A 23,732-nucleotide genomic window follows, 5' to 3' on the forward strand; every position below is an offset into this window, starting at 1 on the left:
CGTTGTATTCATATTACAGACACGTCACAGAGATGTGAAGAAATGCTTTCTGAAATAAAGCCATTTATGTGGTCACTAAAAGCTTTTTTCCTCCCATGTCTGCTTATATGCACTCGCCTTAGATCATAGCCATGAAGGATGGAAGTGTGCTAAGAGAAGGAACTTTGAAAGACATTCAGACCAAAGATGTTGAGCTTTATGAGCACTGGAAAACACTTATGAATCGGCAAGATCAAGAATTAGAAAAGGTAAATGCTCATTTGAGAAGACTGAGAAATGCACTGTATAATTACTAACACTGCTTTTAAAGTGGCATCACATTTAATGCTTGATATTATAATGGTTCCCATCTCATATCCCAAATAATTGTCTTTATCATTCATGAACAGGCTACTTTGAACCCATAAAATTTTAATGCTATCTTTTGGATGAAGCACTGTCAGGTTTGATAGGTTTTCATTTAAATTTGAATCGAGATGATTTTAAAAGGAAGAAAAGCTGTGGGTGAGAGCTGAGAGATGTGGGAAGGTGATGAAAAGGAAATAAATTTTAAAAATTTTACTCTCAAAAATTGTTTACAGTCCACAAAATCTTTTATTTTAACACAATTTTACTTACCTTTCACAAAACGCTGAGAAGTAAACATGGAAAAATATTATCTTACTTTTATAGATGAGTAAACCAAGGCTCAGAGAGATCAAATAACCCGCCTAAATCTGTACAGCACGTGTAAGTGACACCAGTGAAATTTAAACTCAGGTCCCATATCCAAATTAATTGCCCTACGATGCTACAGCATTAAATGAAGCAATAAAAGAGGTGGGAACCAGATTGAGTACAACTAAGGTTAAGAGAAGAAATTGCAAATTAAATTTGTAAATTTTCCAAATGTTTTGATTTTTGAGTTTGGGTTAGAATGAATCCAGAATTTGGTATTGCTGATCAGAAATGAACTTTACAAAATGAAATATTTGTATCGGCAAATTTCTTCTTAAAATCAGGAAATTAAACTGAATTACTTTAGAAAGAAAAGAAAAACGATGTTTCCATAGAGAGGAAGAGAAGAAAATCAGACACATTTTGGAGATTTCTCTTTCTTTGTGGATTTGCTGAAGAGCCCAGAGCAAACCACAATAAGAAGAAAAGATACATATAAAAATTTACACATGAGATAGGACAAATCACAGAGCCATTGAAATTTTCTGTGCTTATTTCTCAGGGTTTTGAGATTTAAGTGAGATTGTGTAAATCCATTACAGGGTACAGTCGGTAAGTGACCACTTAGGAATTGTGCTATGGGAAACTTGATTATAAACATACTGGGGATGGCTCCAAATGACATTTTTTTCAGTGATCTAAATGCCAGGGACAAAGGAATATGATGTAAGCTTAAGGAGTGGGACAATTTATGGTTTACTTTGGAAAGAAGATCTGGAAAAAAAATGAGAGCTGTTGGCTTGATATTATAGTAATGCTGTTAAGCAAGCCAGGAAGAAAGTCCATTAAGTTGTATTTAAAATGAAGTGATCACTTGAGATAGCATAGCTGTGTAATTAAAGACAGATAACAGGAGTATAAATCAACTGTGGGGCTATGGAGCAAGTGAGGGTATGGTCACGACAGATCCAGCTGTGAGGTGGATAGCAGCTAGGAGAAGCTAGAATAACCAAGCACCTGCCCAGAGTCCCCATCTGGGCATGGAGGGAGATTACTGCCACATAATGAAAGGCAGGCACCTGAAGCCAGAGAAAGACATATTTGGAGAACAAGACCACTTCAGTTCCTCGGGGAAGGTTTTGTGGGCACAGCTTTCTGTTTAGCTTGGTATATGGTGGTACAGGGTGTTTACCTATCAGCCAGGACCAGTTTTGCCTCCCAGGAGACACTTGGCAGCATCTGAAGACATTTTTGCTACTAGGATCTAGTGGGTGGGATACTGTTCAGCATTTTGCAGTGTGCAGAGCAGCCCCACAACAAAGAGTCATCCATCCCAAATGGCAGCAGTGATAAGCTGAGCCAGCCTGGCCTGGACACGGAACAAGTGAAGCAAGTTCAGAAGGAAAATGAGACCAAAGGACACGCAAAACCTCCTATCACAGGGCTTGAGGAAGTACTGTCAGCTTAACAGCCAACGGGTAAAATAAGAAGGAATGTTTAAAAGATAGTCGTAATGAAAACTACAAAGAAAGGCAAGGGGACAGCATTGCTAACTGGTTTAAATATTAAAACTTCTAGCATGGATGACATCGACCATCATTTTCATGATGTTATTAAGTAAAATCAACATTTTTTTGTGTGTGTGTGGCGCTGGGGATTGAACCCAGGGCCTTGTGCATGGGAGGCAGGGACTCTACCAACTGCGCTGTTACCCCAGCCCAAAATCAATATTTGATGTCCGTCACTAGCTCTCCCCTACCCTCACTGTGGCTGGATCCAGTCAATATTTATTGGACAAATAAAACTGTATTTATTTAATCCAAACATCAACATAATTTAAAATATTTATCCTACAATGAGCTTAATTTTGAGCATTTACTCTTAAGAAAATTTGTTTTAAAGGATTTTTGTGGTTTTAAGTCTCCAAGATAAAACTTATGCTCACAGCTAGGAGGGAATCAAACCAGTCAAATCTGTTTTTCAGGATTCAGGTTGATTTCATTCCCTTACGTGCTACACAAAGGATAGGAATTCTTTTTTCCCTTTGTGTTTTATTTAGACTCATCGAAAATGATAGTTTTTATATCAAAGTTAATCTCTAATGTGGAATTGTCTGTAAAAATATTATTCAAGAAACACTTTTGCTTTTACCCTTTTTTTTTAAAGAGAGAGTGAGAGAGGAGAGAGAGAGAATTTTTTTAATATTTATTTTTTAGTTCTTGGCGGACACAACATCTTTGTTGGTATGTGGTGCTGAGGATCGAACCCGGGCCGCATGCATGCCAGGCGAGCACGCTACCGCTTGAGCCACATCCCCAGCCCTGCTTTTACCCTTTAAAAAAAAAAAAAAATATTCACTTTTTAGTTGTAGTTGGACACAATACCTTTATTCTATTTATTTATTTATTTATTTTTTATGTGGTGCTGAGGATTGAAACCAGGGTCTCACACATGCGAGGCGAGTGCTCTGCCGCTGAGCTACTAACCCAGCCCTGCTTTTACCCTTTTGACTAAGAATCTGGAAGTAATAGAGACTTACAGAAGAGCAAGTCTCATAAATCCCACATGTGACATGAGGTCCAAAGAACCCAAGATCACTACCTATGTATTGAGCGCCAAAAGTTCATCGACCCACTGATGTAACAAACTGTGTTTTCTGTTGTTGGTGATAGTATTTGTATTTTTATGTACAGGAAGCTCACAATTTGTCATAGGTTCCAAAAGTTTGTGGGTAAGTTTTTTTGAGACACAGAGTGCACTTGCCACACAAAAGCAGGGTGATGGTCATTTTTCCAGACTGGCCTACAGAACCTGGTTAAACCTACCAAGTAACTGAACCATTACTACCACCTCAGGTCTGAAGTTAGTGGACAGGAGCTGAGGGGTTGGAAGCCAGGAAATGGAAAAAGTGGAATGCTTTCCCTTTCTTGGCCATAGGACATTTCTGAATCAACCCTTAAAAATTTAGTTTGGTTTTGGTACTTTTCCCTTCTCTTTCTCCATATTTCCTCTTCCGAGGTCCTTTTTCTCTTAAACTGCTAAGCACCTAATTTCTTGTTTCCTTCAAAATTACCTTCTTTCCTTCCAATCCTATTGAAGTCCCTTTCTTCTGTGCAACTCCCTCAATGAGATGCTAAAGAAATTCATTCTGATTTAATAACACATATTAATAATAGATGCCTGATAGGAGTTCAGCCAACCCAGAATGACATGCATTTTCTTTTTTTTTCTTGATTTTTTAAATTTGTTCATTTTAGACATACATGACAGTAGAGTGCATATTGACATATTATACATCCATGGATTATAATTTCCCATCTTTGGTTGTACATGATGTGGAGTTACACTGGTTGTGTACATGCATTTTCTTTTTTTAAAAAATTGTTATTTTAGTTGTAGATGGACACTATATCTTTATTTTATTTATTTAATTTTATGTGATACTGAAGACTGAACCTAGGGCCTCATACATGCTAGGCAAGCGCTCTACCACTGAGCCACAACCACAACCCCTACATGCATTTTTCTGAAGGAAGATATTTATGTTAATAAATATGAGTCCTTAGAAAAATGAGTGTGTTTGAAATTGATGTGAAAATAAAACAAGTAGCAGTGGTGAAGCTATGCTTTAGGGTGAGTGGAGTTACTTCCCTGCCCCTGGGATTGGTGCCATCAAATTGTTTCTGTTTTCCTGGCTCCCCGCTGCCCTCTGGGAGCTGAAGTGTTTTGTACAAACCTGACATTTCTACAACTGCTCCTGTGTCTGGAGTCCTGGGTCTCCAGAATGAGCAGAGGACCCTTGAGACTGGCATAAAACCATCTGCATGTGTCATTCATTGGAAAGTCAAAGTCCTCTTCTGCGGGGAGCTCCTTGAATGATGGCACAATGTTTGCTGTAGGATATGGAAACCGACCAGACAACTTTAGAGAGGAAAACTCTCCGAAGAGCCATGTACTCAAGAGAGGCTAAAGCCCAAATGGAGGATGAAGACGAAGGTAGATCTTTTCATTTTTAATCATTTTTCTTGTGTCTGAAATGTGCAAATGAGGTAATAGAATGTCAGGGGTTTACCTTGTCAGTTGATGTGTGAGTTCCTTCATAAGGAATAACAGGCCACTTTATGTGTGGGGGGGGAGGGAAGCTAAATCAAATGCCCAATGCCAAAAATCAAAAGAATAAAAGTGAAGAAAAGGTGTACACAACCCATCCAAAAGCACTGTGAGGGGCTGCACACAGTGTGTCTTATTACATCTGTGCCATGTGTGACAGAGAACTGAAAGAAAAGGCAGTGGTCTGTAAGCATTTCTAAACCTTTGTTCAGAAAAAAAATGGAATGGTCTAGCATAATAATCAAATCAAAATATTTATTTAATAGAATATTAACTCTTCAGAAATGTACAATTAGTGGGAAATATGGGAAAGATACTTTGGAAGTACCTACATTTGATTCACTCATTCATGATACTTTCATGGCAGTAAAACAATGAAAGATAAGAAAATTAGCCATTTGTCATGCTTCCCTATTCTGGATCTAATATGGGAAGCTGGGGAAAAGGATTCACTGTAAATCTGAATAACAAAATACAATAATTATATTATCTTGACATTTGCTGTCAAATACGTAAGGACCACCTCACAAGACCACCTAGTAAACACGTCACCTATGTAGCTTTCACTTACAATTGCATTTCAATAAACCAACTAATAAGTGAAGAAAATTGAAATTGGAAGCCAGAGAACAGCAAAACATGCTTCCTTTATGTTTCATATGTCTATTCAGTGTTTCAGCAGGTGTTCATGGAGTAAATGAATGAATGAAAAACTGAATTCTTCATTTCAGTTTCTAAGATTTAAAAAAAAAATGTTCTTAAAAACACTCATTAGTTTCTGGAATTCTAAGCCAATTATTTCTGATCCACTGTAAAAATGGAGCTATGCTGAGTTATTTCCTCCTTCTTTCCAGGGGGAAGTATACCACTGGGGAGGCTGATTCTGCTCTGGGCTTGCTAGCTTGATTCATTTTTCTCAGATATAAAAAAATAATGTGCTACTTAGGAAAGGAGATGATATACGTTAAAGAGCTCATTATAGTCCATGTTCCTTCCAAGGCTGCTGCTCAGGTCCTATGCCTGTTCAAGTAATCAGGAGAGGAAAAAGGAAATAGTGGGCACCTCCTTTCCTTTAAGGGACTTGGAGTTGCATGTACTGCTTGTACCACCTATTGGCCAGTTCATTACATGGACAGACTAGGTACTGGGAGAGTCAAGAAATGTTGTCTTTATGTGCAGCCGTGGGCAACCTGAAATTTCAGTTAATATAGAAATCGAGAGTGAATGCTGGAGAGACAGCTAGCAGTGAGCAGATGTTCACCTTTTGGTCGTGCAAACCTCCATTCCTGTCATCACCCAAAGAACACACTTACTTGCTGCATTCAGTTCAAACATATTCATACTCGGATCCCTGTGGTCTGATAACCTGTAAAGCAGAGACATGTCATCTGTCCTTCTGACCCTGTGGAATATGCACAGGATATGAGTAGTGAAAACTGCCTTTGGAGAAGGAAAGGAGGGGAAATACTGCAGTCACTGGACCATACAGAAGACCAAATTTTGCTGGACAATAAAGTTCTTGCCCTAGCAGTGGAGTCCATTCTTAGGATAGCCCGACTTGAAGTACCCAGGCAGTTTCAATATTTAAAAGAACCCCTTTGACCATTGTTCTCTGTGGCCACCGACTTTACCTCTGGAAACTTCCTCTTTGTCAACTTATCACCATGACCATTCTAAAATGGAACAGAGAAAGCATGGGTTCCCCTTCCTGAGCTATACAAAACTTCTGTTTTAAACTTATAGTCAATTTGATCTGGAAATCAGCAAATGGTCCTATCCAAATATATACTTTATGTTTATTTAGTCCTTCCTTCATTCATTTTTCACCTGTTTTTTTTAAATTGAGGTTTGTCTTGCCAAACACATTTAAAGCTTCCAAGACTGAATATATATCTATAAAATTTGAGGGAAACTTATATATAGTTTTGTGGTACACAATAAAAATTCCATCCTTATGGTGCCCATCTAAAGCTTAAACAAGTTTCTTTTTGATGTCTGTGTGTAGAGGAAGAAGAGGAGGAAGATGAGGATGATAACATGTCTACTGTAATGAGGCTCAGAACGAAAATGCCATGGAAAACCTGTTGGTGGTACCTCACTTCTGGAGGATTCTTCTTACTCTGCCTGATGATTTTCTCTAAGCTTTTGAAGCATTCAGTTATTGTGGCTATAGACTATTGGCTGGCTACATGGACATCTGAGTATAATGTAAACAATACTGGAAAAGCTGACCAGGTACAGTGGGTTCAGTTCTGCTCTAAAATCATCAGGAAACTATTGAGATTAAACAGTGATGCCAATAGTTAGATGCTAACAGCCCACATGTCAGTGGGTTTCTGCAATGATTTCATAAGTTAGTAATTAGAACAGAACCTGAAATAGAATGAACTCAGAAATGTATAAATCACATCTATTAGTACTACTGTTATCTTTAAAGTTTATCATAAGAAATATGAAAAGATGATGTTTGGATTTGGATTTAAGGAAGTTCTATAAACACAAATGTGCAGCACTTTTTGTTGTACTTGTGATGGTTATTTGATTTTAACTCCTTATTTCAGCGTCTTAGCTAATCATTCTGTGGATAGGGATGTGAAGAATGAACTCCACAAAAGTAGAAAACCAAGAATATGCTCAAAGCTGAAAACTAACTCTCTATCTTCATTTGACCTTAGACAAATCCTGAAAGAGAGTGAAGGAAGTGGAAAGGCCCTTGGCCTGTGGGACTGTGGTTGGGGTACTATCCTGGATCTGCAAAAACTGCTCTCCTTCAACTATTAAAGTGTGCAAGATGCCAACCATCTTGTCTGACTTTGACATTTGGTTTTCTAGTAAAAGAAAAAACAAGTTGATGATTTCTTATGAACGTTTCATGTTGGTTGCCTTGTAGACCTACTATGTGGCTGGATTTAGCATACTTTGTGGAGCAGGTATTTTCCTTTGCCTGGTTACATCTCTCACTGTAGAATGGATGGGTCTCACAGCTGCCAAAAATCTTCACCACAATCTTCTCAATAAGATAATTCTTGGACCAATAAGGTAAAGTGAGGTCTTTTTGCTCCTACAAACAAAATAATAAAATACGCATTTTAAATTTTAAGTGAAATGTGAAAGTTTAAAGAATTTCTTCAGTCTGAGCAAATGCATAGGACAATGGCATTTTCACGACTCTAGACATCCCTTAACACTGCTCAGGTTCCAGTTAGTTTAGTATTATCATGTTCTTCAATCTGTTCACTGCCTAGGTTCTTTGATACCACTCCCCTGGGGCTGATTCTCAATCGATTTTCAGCTGATACTAATATCATCGACCAGGTGAGTGCCTGAGTTACTTCCACGTTCAAAAATAAGCTTCTCTGTAAGCTGAACTACATTTTCAGATAAAGCATGATTACTATTAACAGTAAAGAATGCTAAAATGTAAAGCCTGTTTACAATGATTTGTAGCATAAAATCTTAATGGAAAACTTTAATTCAAACTAACTTGTGCATGTAGCAGAGGATACTTACAAACCAGTGTTAATATAACATAGCAAAGAATAAACCAATATTTAAAGTTTTTTATTATAAAAAGAATGATTTTGATTAATGTTGTATAGCTATTCATAAAAAATATTTCTTAAAAGTTTAATATCCATGTAGAGTATCTCCCAGAAATGACAGGTGGAATGCCAAACTATCTTAGATGTTCTTTACTTTTATTAGATTGGCTCTTGGGGCTTTAGATGGTGTGATAGTTCAGGGAATATTCTAAGAATTATAGTTTAGTGTAAGATCCTTAGGTCTCAAGAAGTTTGTCTTGAAATTAAAGATGTCAGATTCAACAGAGAATCATTGCAAGAGCAGAATCCTTAGATTGATTGAGGGAGGAATTCATTAAATCCAGATCTGGCCTTTCTGACATTCCAGAGTAGCATTGGAAACTCACAGATTATCTTAGATTTAGAAAAAGAATGCTTGATGCATATAGCTGACGAGAAGCATGCTGAGACATTTTGAGGGATACATGGCATACATGTTGGAAAAGAAGAGACAGAACAGTCACTAGTTAAAAGGTAATAAGATTGCTTCCTAGAAAATTCAAAATAATTAGCAAAATTAAAAGAAAAACAACTGGAAAGTTCAGCAGAATATCTGGATGAGACATATTGTATGAAGATTGGTAACTTTCTCTACATACCAATTAATAATTTGTGTGAAAAATAGATTCCATTTATAGTAACAACAAAAACTAGGAACTAGAAATCACCTAATATGAAGAAAAGATATCCAGCAATTTCAGAAGTCATTAAAATTCGGTGTATGTTATATTCTGTGTATATTCCTTTGTCAGATATCTAAAAACTATAATAAAATTAAAATGCTCCATTGATTACAGAAGACAAGATGACCAAAAGAACAGAATGGAGAAATCAAAACCACTAGCATATATAGAAATTTAATATAGAATAATTGTGGCATCTTGAATCAGTAAAAAGGACTTATTTTGATAAAGTATATTGTAATGATTAACTATTCATAAGATACAAAACATATGCATATAGAATAAATATGGTGACATAAAGCCATAAATTATAAAATTAAATATAAGTTAATAGTTTAGAATCTGGGGAAGAGAAAGATATAAAATTCAGAAACAATAAAACCCAATAGATTTGACTGTTTAAATTAACTTTTATAGAGCTAAAAGCATCAAAGACAAATTTAAAATGTAAAATCCCAAACAAAGCCACTCAAAGAATATAAGCAAGGAATTGAAGAAAACTAATTTTAATGTCTTCTAGCAGAAGTATACCTAAATAGCTTTTAAAAGTACTATACATCCATTAAAAGGAAATAGATTTATATACACTTACTTGGGAAGATTTACAATCCATCTTGTCGGGCAAAGTAAAACAAGCACATGAATGAATAAAATTTATACTACAGTGCCATTTTACATAAAATACCAAGATAAATATGTAGATAACTAATCAATGATATGTAGATATATAGGTAAATAGCTATACTAAACTATGGGTAGTGAGTAAAGAATTGCTTAGAGTGAACATGAATGTATACTATTGTGTAACTGACTCTATAACTTACCATTAATATAAAATAAATATTTTTTGTTGCATTGTAATCAGTGCTTCATTTGAACTAAGACACATTTTTCTTTAAAATGACCTTTTCAATAGCATATCCCTCCAACTCTGGAATCTCTAACTCGCTCAACACTGCTTTGCCTGTCTGCCATTGGGATGATCTCCTATGCCACTCCCGTGTTCCTTGTTGCTCTTGTGCCTCTTGGAGTTGCCTTTTATTTCATCCAGAAATATTTCCGAGTTGCCTCTAAGTAAGTACAAGTGTTCTACTCATTTTCAAAAGCCTGTGTATTTGATTGACTGTGAATTACATTTGCTGCAGTGTTTTTTCAAGATAAGGTATGGAATTTAGAAATGCAGCCAATTTTTTTATGTGCTTATGCCTATTCTTAGATGTAGTATAAATGTTCTTGCAAATTTTTGTTTGAGCCTTATACATAGCACTAGATATACACTAACATGTGTATTGATCTGTTGAGTTCCGAGTCTGCTAAATTTTTCATCCACTAGTTCTTTTTCTGAACATGACATTGGCAGAAAACTTACTAAATCAAACATAGTCCTCAAGAAAGTAATTTAATATCATTATATTCCAAAGTGGAGAAAAATTTAAAAATTTTTAAACTTTAAAGTAATGGTGTGAAATATTAGAAGTAAAAAAAAAATCAAAGTGATAAATCAGCCCTGACTATAAATGTAGATAATCTTGAATGTCTGACAAGAGTGCTATAACTTTAAGAGGTTGGAAAATTTGGGGTTGGATCATTTTACCCACATTTGAATATCCAGCTAAATAAATGAAGGGTAGCCACGAATTTAAAATTCTTCAATTAATATAGAAATTGTCATTTGCCAAGATCATGAATAGTTAATGAAATATAATATCAGTGGTTTTAAAATTTGAAGTTTCACCATGAAGATATGCTATAAATAGTATAGTAAAATCTGTTATTGCAAGAATCACTTTATTTCAACAAACACTTATTAAGCACTTACTATGTTGCAAATATCTGTGCAGATCTAGGTGAGGCAACCAACATGAGAAAAACCTGTTCTCAAAGAAACTTAGTCTCCCCTTAATATAGAACCTATACAAAGTAATCCTAATATGTGGATTTAGTGAGAGAATAAAAGGCAGATATTGAGTTCATATAGAAAATCAAAAATATTTAATATGACTTGAGTGCCCAGAAGATGAAGGAGAGCAGGGAAGGTAAGTAGAAAAATGAGGGGTTCCAGATGGGAACTTCTGAACATATATAACACTTCATAATTTAAAAAATATAATCGTGTCTTCCCCTAGCCTATGAGCAAGGGTCTTTTAAGTATCGCGTGTTCATAGCAAATAGATTTTTCTTTTTTTTTTTTTTTGGTAGCAATTCAGACTGATCAAATTCCCTTTTATTTCTTCTAATGTTGCTGGAGGACTTACCCATTTGAAAAAGTCCAGGGAACTTAACAGACTATTTTTGTATACATGAAAGAGAATGTAAGTGGGGAGCTAGCTACTGGAAATGCCTTGGGGTTTTGAATACCTAATTCAAAGGTCTAACAAACAGGTAGTTAGTTTTTTCTTCTTATAAGAATACAAGATCAAGCTGTATCCTCACCTTTTTGATTCCACAAAACACATTCCTGTAAACAAAGTTTACTCTGTCCTTTTTTTTCTTCTCCACTAACCTCAATGTAGTGACCATTTCATTGCTTGTGTGAGATGTACCAATAGTTATTTGGTTTCATGTTTAAAAATAAGAAACTATTTACAAATCTTCAGTTTTTGTTCTCCTTCCCTCTGTCTTTCCCTCCTCCACCTGTAATTTCTGAACTAAACAAGTCCATTTTAGAAATACCAAATTGCAAAGACTTTGCATTTGTTTGTGGGATTACAGAGGAGCCAAGAAGGGCCTAATTGTTGAACATTGTGTAACAGTGTTTATCAGTTCAGTTGACTCTGGCAGGTGAATGTTGATGCTGCTTCTCTAATGTTCTCTCAACCCTGATGACCCAAAGAAGGGCAGAAAAAAGATGGAAATAAAATCTTTGAAATAAGTGCTTTGAAAAAGTGGTATAATTCTTGGCCTGTCTTCTAGAAATGCTAACTCATAAGGTTTAAAGAAAAGTTCTCAAAAGTATGCATCTTTTTGAAAAACGTCAGATTCTAGCAATTCCATTCAGTGAATACTTTTCACATACACACACACACACACACACACACACACACACACACGCATAATACCACACATTTATAAATGTATATGTCTATACATATAGTTCCTTGGGGAAATCAATGGAAGCTGCGTGAAGACATTGTGTCCAAAGCCAAACTCTTGATCTATTTTCACCAAATCCCTTTCTCTTTGTCACCCCCACCCTGGTAAATAGCACTGTCATATTTTGATTATGCTAAACCACAGATAGCCATGCCATATTATATTTGACTTTTCTTTACCTTGATACAACTAATTAGTCATATTATATTTGACTCTTCCTTGATACAACGAACTTTATATTCATTACAGAATATAAAGTTATTCCAGTAGGCTATCTCACAGTCTTGACCCCATCCTTTATTTTAAATCTAATTGGCATCATATTAATTTAGAATTTTAAATATCTCTTATGCAGACTATCCTAACTGTTCCCCACTCACTCATTTTCTTTTATCCCTCACACTGTCTCCAAGTAATGTTGATCAGGCACAGCTCTGGTCATTTCATCTGTAGTCTTCAGTGTTTTTTTTTTTTTTCTTCCCAATCTCTTAAGAATTCTCTGCAGTCTAGTCTAGGCTTACAAGGCCATTTCCCACTACAGAGCCCCAAGGCCTTCTGGGCCTCAGCCAGAGTGAACTGGCCAGGTTTTCCAGACTTCTGTGCTTGCTCTTGTTATTCCTTTAGCTAATATTCACTTGTCTACTCCGTTGAAGCCTTCATCATTCTTAAGGTTTGACCTAAATTTCACCTGCCTAAAAAAACATACCATTCATTTCCGAGGTATGAATTAACTGCTCTTTCCCTGGGTTCCTACAGCAGTTTACATCAGCTCTGACACAAAGCTGAGAGTTTTGTTCAAAACGTGTTCCCATAATGTATCCATCTTTTTCTTCCTCTCTAATGTGTAAGCTATTGAAGTTTTTTGTTAATTGAGAGCTAGGGGAAATAAATATAATGACAAAGTGACCTTGATTTAGAAGCATGTGGCCCTTGAGCTGGGAGGCATGTGGAGCTTACTGTGGCTTGTCCTTCCTAGGGACCTCCAGGAACTTGATGACAGTACCCAGCTCCCTCTGCTCTGCCACTTCTCAGAAACTGCTGAAGGACTCACTACCATCCGGGCCTTTAGGTGAGTAAATGTGCTCATGTTGCTGATTAGGAGATTGCATCAGCAACAGATGCTTATCTTCAAATAATACATAATAGCTGACATTTTTTGAATGCCTACTATGTGCCAAATAGTGAACTAAACCAGGAGTAAGAATAATGTGGCCATAAATGATCAGAATTAGAGCTTAACCCTCTGAAATTTTAATAAGAGTAATGAAAGGATGAAGCAACATATTAGAAAGGTGTTAGCTTTGCATCTTAGATGAGGTTTTCAAAATTCTCTGACCTTTATTTACTCAGCTGTGAAATGGGGAAATCAGTCTTGCTCATTAGGGTACTTGGACTAACTGTTGAAGAAGCTCCCAATCAGCAAGTTAAAATAAATGTATGGATGATAACAGTAACAATAATTCTAACAAAAGTAATACTGTTGCACCAAAGTTTTCTTTTCTTCTCCACATTTTTTATTGGTACATTATAGTTGTACATAATGGTAGGATTTGTTGTCACATATTCATGCATGTACACAATATAACAATATATTTTGGCCAGTATCAGTACCCCAGTACTCCCGCCATGTACTATTCTTGTAGATAAAGACTGAAAATATATGGCCTTTTCATTTCTATCCCAGCTAAAGGGAACACTTTTGCCACCTACTTACCTGCCATGTTATCCTGTTTATTTCTCTTTTAGTGTTACCAGGGTATTTAAAAATTCAACTTTCTCTATTTTTAAATTGTTTACATGCTTATTATCCATCCTTTCCAACCAGAATGTAAGCTAAGAGCAGGCCTTTTTTTCCCCCATTGTTATATCATCAATACCTGGGAAAAATGTCCAGCATTTAGTAAGTACTTAAGAAATTTATGTTGAATACTAGGAGACACGAGCTCTATCCTAAGGAGCTCACAGTCTAGAAGGAGAAATGGTTTAAAAAAAAACATAGCAGGATAATAAGTTACATAGTCTAATATGTATACCACAAGAATCCATTGCATTAGAGAACAGGGTAGCATTTAGCTGGGAGATAATTATTAAAGAGTAAGTCTTTTAATAAATAGCTAACCTGGATTTAAAAGGGATAGAATATTCAGAGTGGAATAATACAAAAGCATAAAGATTTCTATTTTATGTAGAAATTGAAAGAATCCCATGTAGTAGGAATGGAGAGGGTGACTTTCACCATGAAGCTTGAAAGCATGAATGCAGAGTGTACATGAAGCATATTGGATCAGTACCTTAAGGAGCTTAGAGCTCGTTCTTTTCATGTTGGGGAGCCACTGAAGGATTCTTAAGAGAACAATGACACAACCAGAGTTATGTTCATCAGAATTACACTGCTGTACTGTGAAAAATGAATGAGGATGGTTGAGGCTAAAGGTAATAAGATGCTGTTGCAAGTGATCCAGATGATGTGGCCAGAGCTAGCTAGATCAGGTACTAAGCATCTGGACAGAGAGTATATATTTTAGCAGGACGTGGGACCAGTGAGAGTTAGGGTTTGAACGTAAGGAGAACGAAGGAGAAATTGAATGAAGGAGAAATTGAAGATGATTCCTTCCAGGTCTCTGATCCCCATAAGTGAGTACAGTTTTCCAAGCTAGGAAATTGAAGACATTGTGGAGGATTGGGGAAGGCGATGGTAACTCTGGTTATGAGTAGATCAAGCTGCTGATGTGATACCCACTTAAGATTTGGGGAGTTACTTGTGTATATAGGTCTGGTGTTTAAAGAAATATCTCAGAGAAAAATATTGAAGGTTTAAGTGTTATCCTCTTAACAGATATTATTTAACATTTTGGCTTTCTTCTTACGCGGGACAGCATGTAGACAAAGAAATGCTAGGGTAAATTCTTATATTACTAGCAAATGGACAACAAAGGTATCATGGAAAATACTATCTGCCAAGCAAAGCTGATCCTCCTAGGTTCATGCTTCTGGGTAGGGCAGGCTCTACTGCCTGTCCCTCCTAACCTTCTTTTATTTTGATGAATTAGTGCTTTTCTCATTGCTGAAATATCAGTGTTTATCATCTGCTCTGGGAAGCCTTCCCTGACTGTCAGAATCTAGATTCCATGCCTTCTTACTGTCTCTATGCTAACTAGTATCCTAAACTTATTGCACTGTGTCAGTTGCATCTGTTTCTTTCTTTTTTTTTTAAGAGATGAGATGAGAGAGAGAGAGAGAGAGAGAGAGAGAGAGAGAGAGAGAGAGAGAGAGAGAGAGAGGATTTTTTAATATTTATTTTTTAGTTTTCGGCGGACACAACATCTTTGTTTGTATGTGGTGCTGAGAATTGAACCCGGGCCGCACGCATGCCAGGCGAGCGCGCTACGGCTTGAGCCACATCCCCAGCCCCAGATGCATCTGTTTCTGTGTTTGAATTGCTCCACAAGATTGGGAGTTCCTGGGGAGCTGGTAATGTGGTTTTTATTTTTACCTTCAGAATACGAAGAGTCAGAAACCTTGCAGGTGTTCAAAGGTTTCATGAATGATTAAAGGACGTTCCATTACTCCGTGTATTACTTCCTGCAAATATCTTCATGACTCTTTATCTCATATGCTTCCTTCCCTCTGCACTTGGGCAGCCTGCTTGAACTCTTTCTCCAGTCAACTTTCTCAGGAAGGGGAAGTGCTAGTATGGCTCCTTGTCATGGCTTTAGTCTTCTTGTTATGGTGATATTCTAAAATTCCAAAAAAATAAAAAACCTCTGGGTCTTTTCGATGAAAAAACAAAGGATTTATTCTGACCAGGGCCAAAGGAGCAGAAAGCAGACAGTTCTGCAGCCCAAGACCCTGAATGCAGGTGGAGGGTCCATTTAAACAGAAAAAAAAACCACACACACACACACACAAAGAGGAGAGCCATAAAAGTCATAAAAGTGGAAAGTACCAACTAACAGAACATTCTGAGAGTTTACACTTCTTATATCTACTCAGAACAGCTCCAAAGTTTAAAGACATTGTGGTCAGGGTGCAAGTGGGTGAGGGTGTCAGCTTCTGTGCAAAAGTGGGCTCTTATAGGAAGGGGTCCAATTCCCCATGCAGGGTGAGATGTCTGAGTCGAATGAAGTCAGCCTGGCTTAACTTTCACATCAGCCCATATAGTCTAACTAACAATCTCTTTGTGTGCTTCCTGATTCTGGCCAACCTCCACATAAGCCAGCTTGATGCTACCAAATCCAAACCAACACCTTCTACTGTATGGAAGAAGCCACCTTGATCTTGTGAGTGCTGGTTGAGCAAGTTGATTCCTGTAAAAATCAACTTCCCAATGAGTGAGAAGTTAATGGCAGTGAAGACTGAATTTACGGAGACCTCCTCTCACATTGGGTATATATGCAGATAGAAAAAGGCTAGCACACAAGCACTTTGTCTATCTGATGGCTTCCAAAGATGACTACTTAAGTAGTCAGCTAAAATTTTTGATAGCCCTTCATTCAAATGACACCTATTAATAAGCAAACAGTTACTTTAATAACTCTACCCAGGTCAAGGACAGATCCAGAGGTCCGACTGTCACTGTCTGATCCAAATGTACCACAGACCACTTATTATAATGGACTTGGATTTAGCCTTATCCTCTTCTCAAGATTACAGTGATGTAATAGGGTCAGATGTTGCCACTTAGGAGAATAGACCTCATCTCCCACCAAGCAAGAAGAACCCAGACCAGTTAAGAAAACCAGCTATCTGAGTGGTAGTCAAAGAATCAGGGTAGAGTAAAATCACCTGCAATTTCAATGAGAATGAAGAGACATATTGAAAGTTCTAGCTGTGAACAAGGATAATGCTGTCATTGAAGTGAAACAACTGAGCATTTTAAGAAGAAATTAAATGGTCAAGGGGAATAAAAACGGAAATGAAAAGTTAATAAAATAAAAAGTTTCCTTTGTATATGGAAACCTTGAAGCTGATGGTAACTTTACCAAGAACAGAAAATGGTAAAGTGGAAGAGGATTGAAGTCAGAATTCAAGGGGCTGAAGAATTAGCTGCAAATCAGGACCTGAAGGCAGCCAGGAAAAGTTACTCTTTAGTGAGCTTCACGGAGGTAGGAAGGAGTGGAGGGGGCTGAATAATTAAAGGAAGGAGTTCTTGACTCTCTATTTTTTATTTTTCAAGGGGGTAAAAAGCTAGACATTTTTAAAGGCTAAAGGGAAGAAGTGGAGATATAGGCAAAAATGGAATGATTAGTGGAGCAGATATTCATGGCAGGTGGCAGGGATGGGTTCAAGGGACCAAATAGAGAGAAGAACTCCATTTGAAGAGGATTTTTTACAGAGCTCTTCTATGAAGGTAAGAAAAGGATGTGTACAAATTCAGACAAGCCTCTGGGTGGATGTATTGGTCAGCTTTCTGTTGCTGTGACCAAAAGTCCTCACAAGAACAATGTAGCCAACCATTCAGTCCATGGTCACCTGACTCTAGTGCTCTGGGCCCAAGTGGAGGTGAAGGAAGGCTGCTCAGCTTCTGGTAGGCAGGAAGGGCGGGGAGAAGGAGAGGAGAGAGGGGACAGGGAGAGAGGGAAAGAAGAAGGAGGTTGGGGAGGGGAGAGAGGGAAAGCAAACCAGGCACCAGAAACAAAATATAAATCCCAAAGGCACGACCCCAGTGACCTACTTCCTCCAACCACACCCTATCTGTCCACAGTTCAGATAGTGCAGTAGTCCTTTGAAGTTATTAATCCATCAAATAGATTAATCCACTGATTAGGTTATAGCTCTCATATTCTGATCATTTCAGTTCTGAACTTTTCTTCGTTAACACAGGAGCTTTTTGCAGAGGGTGGTAAGGAAAGGCTTATATCTAAACCATCACCATGAAGCAGCAGAAAGTTGATGAATTCAACATATAACAGTCTTTATTTTCTCCCTGAAGGACAAGGTAAGGTCATCTTCTGAGAGTGCTGGGGACAAGAAGTAGGTAGAGCATTTGAAGGGATTGAGGAAGATTTAGAATGAAAGAGGATATTGACCAAGAGTCAAGGTTCACATTTTCATTTACCTTCTTTACGAAGTATACAAACAGAATTTAGCACTAGCATTGGTAACTTTAAATTTTGGAAAATTCTAGGTAGCCATAAGAAGAACTACATATTACATGTGAACCTTCCATTGCTTGCATTATAGTTGGAGGAAATAAAGAATTCAACTTCTAACTGGGAGTATACTGCCTATGTCTAGAACCAGATTTAGATCTTCCAGAACTCTTTAAAAGTGAATATAAACATAATTTTCCCATATAGGTTTATGAAAACAATAAAATGAACTTCACTATTCTGTATACCCATAAGAATGGCATCCTAACTACTAGAATAATGTATATTTCATGCTTGCATAATATATAAAAAATGGATTCTGCTGTCATATATAAATAAAAATTAAAAAAAGAAAATGAAGAGAATATATATAAAAGGCCAGGTGTGGTCTTTCATACCTATAATCCCAGCAACTCAGGAGGCTGAGGTAGATCACAAACTCAAAGCCAGCCTACATAACTAAGTGAGGCTTCAGCAAATTAGAAAGACCCTGTGTTAAAATAAAAAGGACTGGGGAAGTTGCGCAGTGGTTAAGTGTCCCTGGGTTCAATCTCTAGTACAAAACAAACAAACAAACAAACAAAAAATGTTAATTATAAAATATCATAAATATCAGCTTTTTTAAAAAAAACTAGGACAAATCTTGAAAATGTGGGGATGGTCCTGCTGCCATGGATGAAATTCTAGAATCTGTATGTTTGGTATTTGTGGTCAAGAACCAAACATGTTCTTTTCCATCCATCTGTTCCTTTCTTTTGAGCTACTTGGAGTCCCTAGAGTCTTGCGCTCTTTTGGAAAGTTGGTAGTTACTGATTAGGTTGCTTTTCCCTCTCTGAGTTCAGGGTTCATGGTGTCCTCACTCAGAGCAATGAACTCCCTCAAGTAGTTCACCGCAAAAGTAACACAGTTAAATTGACTGAGATTTCAGTGACCTTTCCTTTCTTTTCTTTCTTTCTTTCTTCCTCTTCCTCCTCCTCCTTCTTCTTTTTCTTTTTTTTTTTTTTTTTTTTTTTGGTCTGACAGAATAAAGGTCTAAGAATGTTCAGAAGATGAGCTGGATGCGGATGAAAAGATACAGACTGAGTGTGTCAAAGTTTCCATTAGGAAAACAGAAGGTTTCTTGCCAAATAGAAACACACAGAAAGAATGTTCGCTGCATTTCACCCCTCCCCGCTCACTGCGGCCTCAGACTCTTGCCAGCTCCATTTACAAACTCTCTAAGAGCACGTCTGAAACAGTACCCCACAAATGAGGGAAGAGGAGGAAGATTCCCCGACAAAACCCTGTGTCAGAATCAAGTGTTCCATGTTCCTCTCAAACGCAGTTCTCAGGCCATGCTCCAGCTGGCCTGGTCTCTGGACTCTCTCACCCCAAGTCCAGCAGGGCAAAAAACCTGTGTCCAGCCTCCTGAACATGCTGGGCTTTCTCGTTTCTATGCTTTTGCTCTTGTTGTTCCTGCTCCTTAGAATGCTTGGTTCACCTGAAAACATTTAGCTCACTCCCTAAAACCACGCGCAGGTCATCTTTCCAGTCCTTTGGGAAACCTGGCCAGACACTCTGTCCCCTCCCACTCCCCATTCCCCACCTCTTGAGTATTCTGCTCTGTAGGGATCATCTGTTTCCTTTGTGTCATTTTCTTCATGTGGCATTTTCTTCATTATAACTAGATACTGTGCTTCACCATATTTACTGTTGAATACTCTTTTCCTCCTTCATTAGACTGGGGACTCCTGTAGGAAGGAGGGGTGCATCTTGTTGATATGCATGTGCCCAAAGTTTAGCATAAAGTCTCGCTTCGAGTCCTGCTTGCTAAATGTTTCGGAATGGACAGATGAACATGTGCCTAATATTATACCTAGCAACTACAGAAAGAATGACGTTCCCATGAATACTTATAGTTCACATCCACTATCTCAATAAACCCTATTATCTTATAAAACCCTGTGTCCAATAGTTATTCAGTATTTTCATTCCTCAGAGGATCACCTGGAGGGTCAATGTGTCCTTCACAGTGCTTTAGCCCACACTCTGTGTTGCCATTCAGCTCAGCAGTGTGCCTGTTGTCAAGGTCAAGGCTACATAACTAAAAGTGAAGCAATTATTTGGCTCTGATTGCCAAATCCTTGGTATTTGTAGATCAGATGTTGCTGTCTGATTAAATTATCTATTTGATTTGGCATATTAGAATGATCAGATTGACTGGAGAAGTATCAAGTATCTACTTTATATGGGTCTATGTGGATTGTGGGCCATTTGAACACCCCACTTGGGATTTCTTTGTTCTTTGATACAACTGATGGTTTACTAAAAAGTTGTGCTATTTTATTTGAAGATTTTTGGGGGAATTGGGGCCCTCTTTTACCAAACAGGAATCAGTATCAGGCTGACAGACGAAATTTGGCTCTTCTTTGCAAAAGGGTTATATAAGACAAGCCATGCCCACAGAGTGAATAAACTGCATTTGATTTGGCCTTTCCCCTAGTTTCAATCCAGTGATTTTCCAGCTTTCATTGTTTCTGTTATTCAGGGGAAATAACTGCAAAATGAAAAGACACTTTTGGAATTTAGATAGGAGGTTCTGTGAGATAGTAGCTCACATGTTCAGAGAGATAAAGTGTTTTTTTATTAGCAGTTTCACTTATAAAACATGTATCATTTATAAAACACTTATAAATTGGTCTATTTTATAAGCACAGAGGCTGGGGATAAAACTCAGTAGTAGAGTGCTCACCCAGTATGCATGAAGCCGTGGGATCAATCCCCTAACACCACCAGAAAAATATTAATTTCTTTTTTTTTTTTTTTTTTTGCGCAAGATTTGGTGATTTTGTAGAGCACTAAGAATGAACAAACTTAACTTGTCCGGGATAAATATCCAAACTATATGGATTATAGAACCCCTTAAGTACCAGAGACCAAGATCTCCTTTTATGCAGTGACCTTCCTTACAAATAGTTTAGAAATTTGGGGTGCACATATCTTAACTAACAGGTATATTTGCCATCTGCAAAACCCCTCCTCCTCTACTTCTTGCCACTCCACTTTCCTTCTTTAGTTCCCAGTAACACCAGGCAAAACAAAATTTTTGAAACTATCTATTCACCTGTTCCAAATGCATAGCTTCCTGTCTTCCCTGGTTCTCACCCAACACCATTCACTCAACCCTCGTCATGTCATTTGGAAAATTAAAATAAATGCCATAAAAGAAGGCAGAAGATATTGCATTTCTCTACCATTTATTAAGGTTTTCATAGGGCCCTTACCACATAGGTCATGCCTTATTTTCCTGGCCACAATAATTAGGTGGAAATTCATGAAATGATGTTTAATGAAAATTTGTCATCAGAAAGACTCCTTTCCTAGAGGGGTGTGAAAACCAAGCAAACACTTGGCCTCCGTGCCTCTACTAACAATGCAGCAGAGCAGCAGCAGCTGGTCTTTATTTTGAAGTGGGAGTCCATGTACCAGTCATCCTATCTTCTCAGTTTGTCACTGTTTTGAATAAATTGTGTAGTAGTAAGTGTGACTGTTTTTTATTACTTCTTCTGTTGTGTGGCTAACATCATAATATTTTTGTTTTCTGCAGGCATGAAACCAGATTTAAGCAACGTATGCTGGAACTGACGGACACAAACAACATTGCCTACTTATTCCTCTCAGCTGCCAACAGATGGCTGGAGGTCAGGACGGTACGTTCATTTCATGATTTCGAAATGGAAACCAAGCCGAGGAGTCCTGATGCAGAGAGGCAGACAGTTGTAAAAATTAGTCTTCCACTGAGATTCAGTGCTAGCCTCACATTTTCTGGACTTTAAAATAGCTCAGGTTTGTTTATGTTACAGATGAAATTTGTCATAATGTTTTAGCTAATGGCAAGACAAATAGCCCCAAAAGCAAAAAATTCATTTTGTGTTCATTACGGTCTCTGGACTACATAGGTTAATGGAATGGCAAATATTTATATAACTGCCATTTTTTTTAAAGAACAAATCTGGTAAGTGTCCATATGTATTCATTTCTTTCACTGAGTGGGATAGACCTGGAAGAGATGAAGCTTTCTATGTTTTAAGCCAGTGGAGGATCATATTAGCCCCAAATAAAAAAAAAATTTAAAAAAATAACTTTAATTAGTCATCTACTACTTTCTCCTGTTTGATGTGAAAAAGCAAGCACAAATTCTGACCCTACACAGACTTGGTCCAGCAAATGAATTTATTTAAGTCCCAGTTCCTCATCTATAAAACAGGAATAAGAATATGTACTTCATGGGAGTATTAGGATTGAAAAGAATAAATATGCCCTTATATGCTGATTATCAAAGGCACTAAAAATGTCTTCTGAATGGAAGGATGAATGAATGGAGATAGTATTTACCCTGGGAAGTGTTTCATAAACTGATCAGCTAAAGGATAAAGTAGGAGAAAGTTGAGATAGTTGTTCTGGAGAAGAAGGAACACAGTCTGTGAGATTTGCAGCATGAATAAGTGACTTTTGGAGTAATGATGACATTAGATGGTGTTTTCTTATGGTTAACTCTCAGTTTTATTCTGTTGGAAGAACCTTACTCCAAATGGATTGTCTCCACCCATGCAGACTTTATTTTTTTATTGCTGCATTATAATTATACATAATAGTGGGATTCATGATGGCATATTTGTACATGCACAAAACAGTCTGATTGCCCTAATTCCCCAGGAGCTTCCCTTTCTGTCCCTTCCTCTTTCTCCCATCTACTTGTTCTACTCCATGATTTCCTTTCTTTATTATTATTGTTACTTTAATTAGGGCATCATAATTGTAAATGTACAATTATGATTGTGGAATTTTTTGGCATATTCATATGTAGCCAGTCATTTAAAATTCAATAATCAGAGAGGACAGATGAAAATAGGAATTTTATAGCATTGAAATGAAGTGTCCAAGTTAAAACCAGAGCTGTTGATTGGTGGATATGGATTGATATGGCATCTTGGATGCTTTTTTTTTTTTACATGTGTGTGCTTTAGTTATGATTTCTCAGTGGTTTACGGAGATTATCCACCCACTATTATTAGTTATTATGCAGAAACTATTCAGCAATATAACACAATTATATCTCCCAAGTTTTTGAAAGAAGCATTGGTTGTTGATAAAAAATTCCTTCCAGGTGACAGTGAAGGCAGATAGCAAGTTGCATAAGATCTGTAACAAAACCAAAACATTTTTTCTAGATTCCATCCAATCCATAAATCCTTGATTTAAACTTCTGTTTGTTGTCTTTTTCAAATTTGCATTTTTCTCTAAGGGAAAACATTGTATCTGAATAATAGAATTAGCAATGGAATAGCTAAATGAAAGAATGTTGCAGAATCGTAAGGGGGAAATGGTAATATTTGCCCATGTGTTTGATTTTCCTCCACTTGAAGAGCAAGCGTGTCGCGAGTGCATTTACTTTGGACTTGAGGTGCAGTGCATATCCGCCTGTGACTCCTGTTTCTGCTCTTTAGCACTTCCTACTGTCAGGTTCATGGACAAGT

At 37.3% G+C, this 23,732-nt stretch overlaps 1 protein-coding gene across 17 annotated transcripts in view; it reads left to right on the plus strand.

Moving 5' to 3' along the window:
- Positions 1-23,732, plus strand: part of Abcc9 (ATP binding cassette subfamily C member 9) — a 127,343-nt gene that overhangs the window by 75,622 nt on the left and 27,989 nt on the right. For 15 of the 17 annotated variants that reach the window (XM_078015102.1, XM_078015100.1, XM_078015109.1 and 12 more), the window contains 8 exons: positions 123-248; positions 4,557-4,653; positions 6,773-7,002; positions 7,658-7,806; positions 8,013-8,082; positions 9,948-10,105; positions 13,101-13,193; positions 21,803-21,905. In XM_078015102.1, the coding sequence (XP_077871228.1) occupies positions 123-248; positions 4,557-4,653; positions 6,773-7,002; positions 7,658-7,806; positions 8,013-8,082; positions 9,948-10,105; positions 13,101-13,193; positions 21,803-21,905 (1,026 nt within the window). Of the gene's footprint in view, positions 1-122; positions 249-4,556; positions 4,654-6,772; positions 7,003-7,657; positions 7,807-8,012; positions 8,083-9,947; positions 10,106-12,707; positions 12,845-13,100; positions 13,194-21,802; positions 21,906-23,732 lie in introns of those variants that run through there. The other 2 variants (XM_078015113.1, XM_078015114.1) reach the window with 2 other exon arrangements.

The sequence above is a fragment of the Ictidomys tridecemlineatus genome, chromosome 6 (assembly GCF_052094955.1).
Source record: "Ictidomys tridecemlineatus isolate mIctTri1 chromosome 6, mIctTri1.hap1, whole genome shotgun sequence".
Lineage (NCBI taxonomy): Eukaryota > Metazoa > Chordata > Mammalia > Rodentia > Sciuridae > Ictidomys > Ictidomys tridecemlineatus.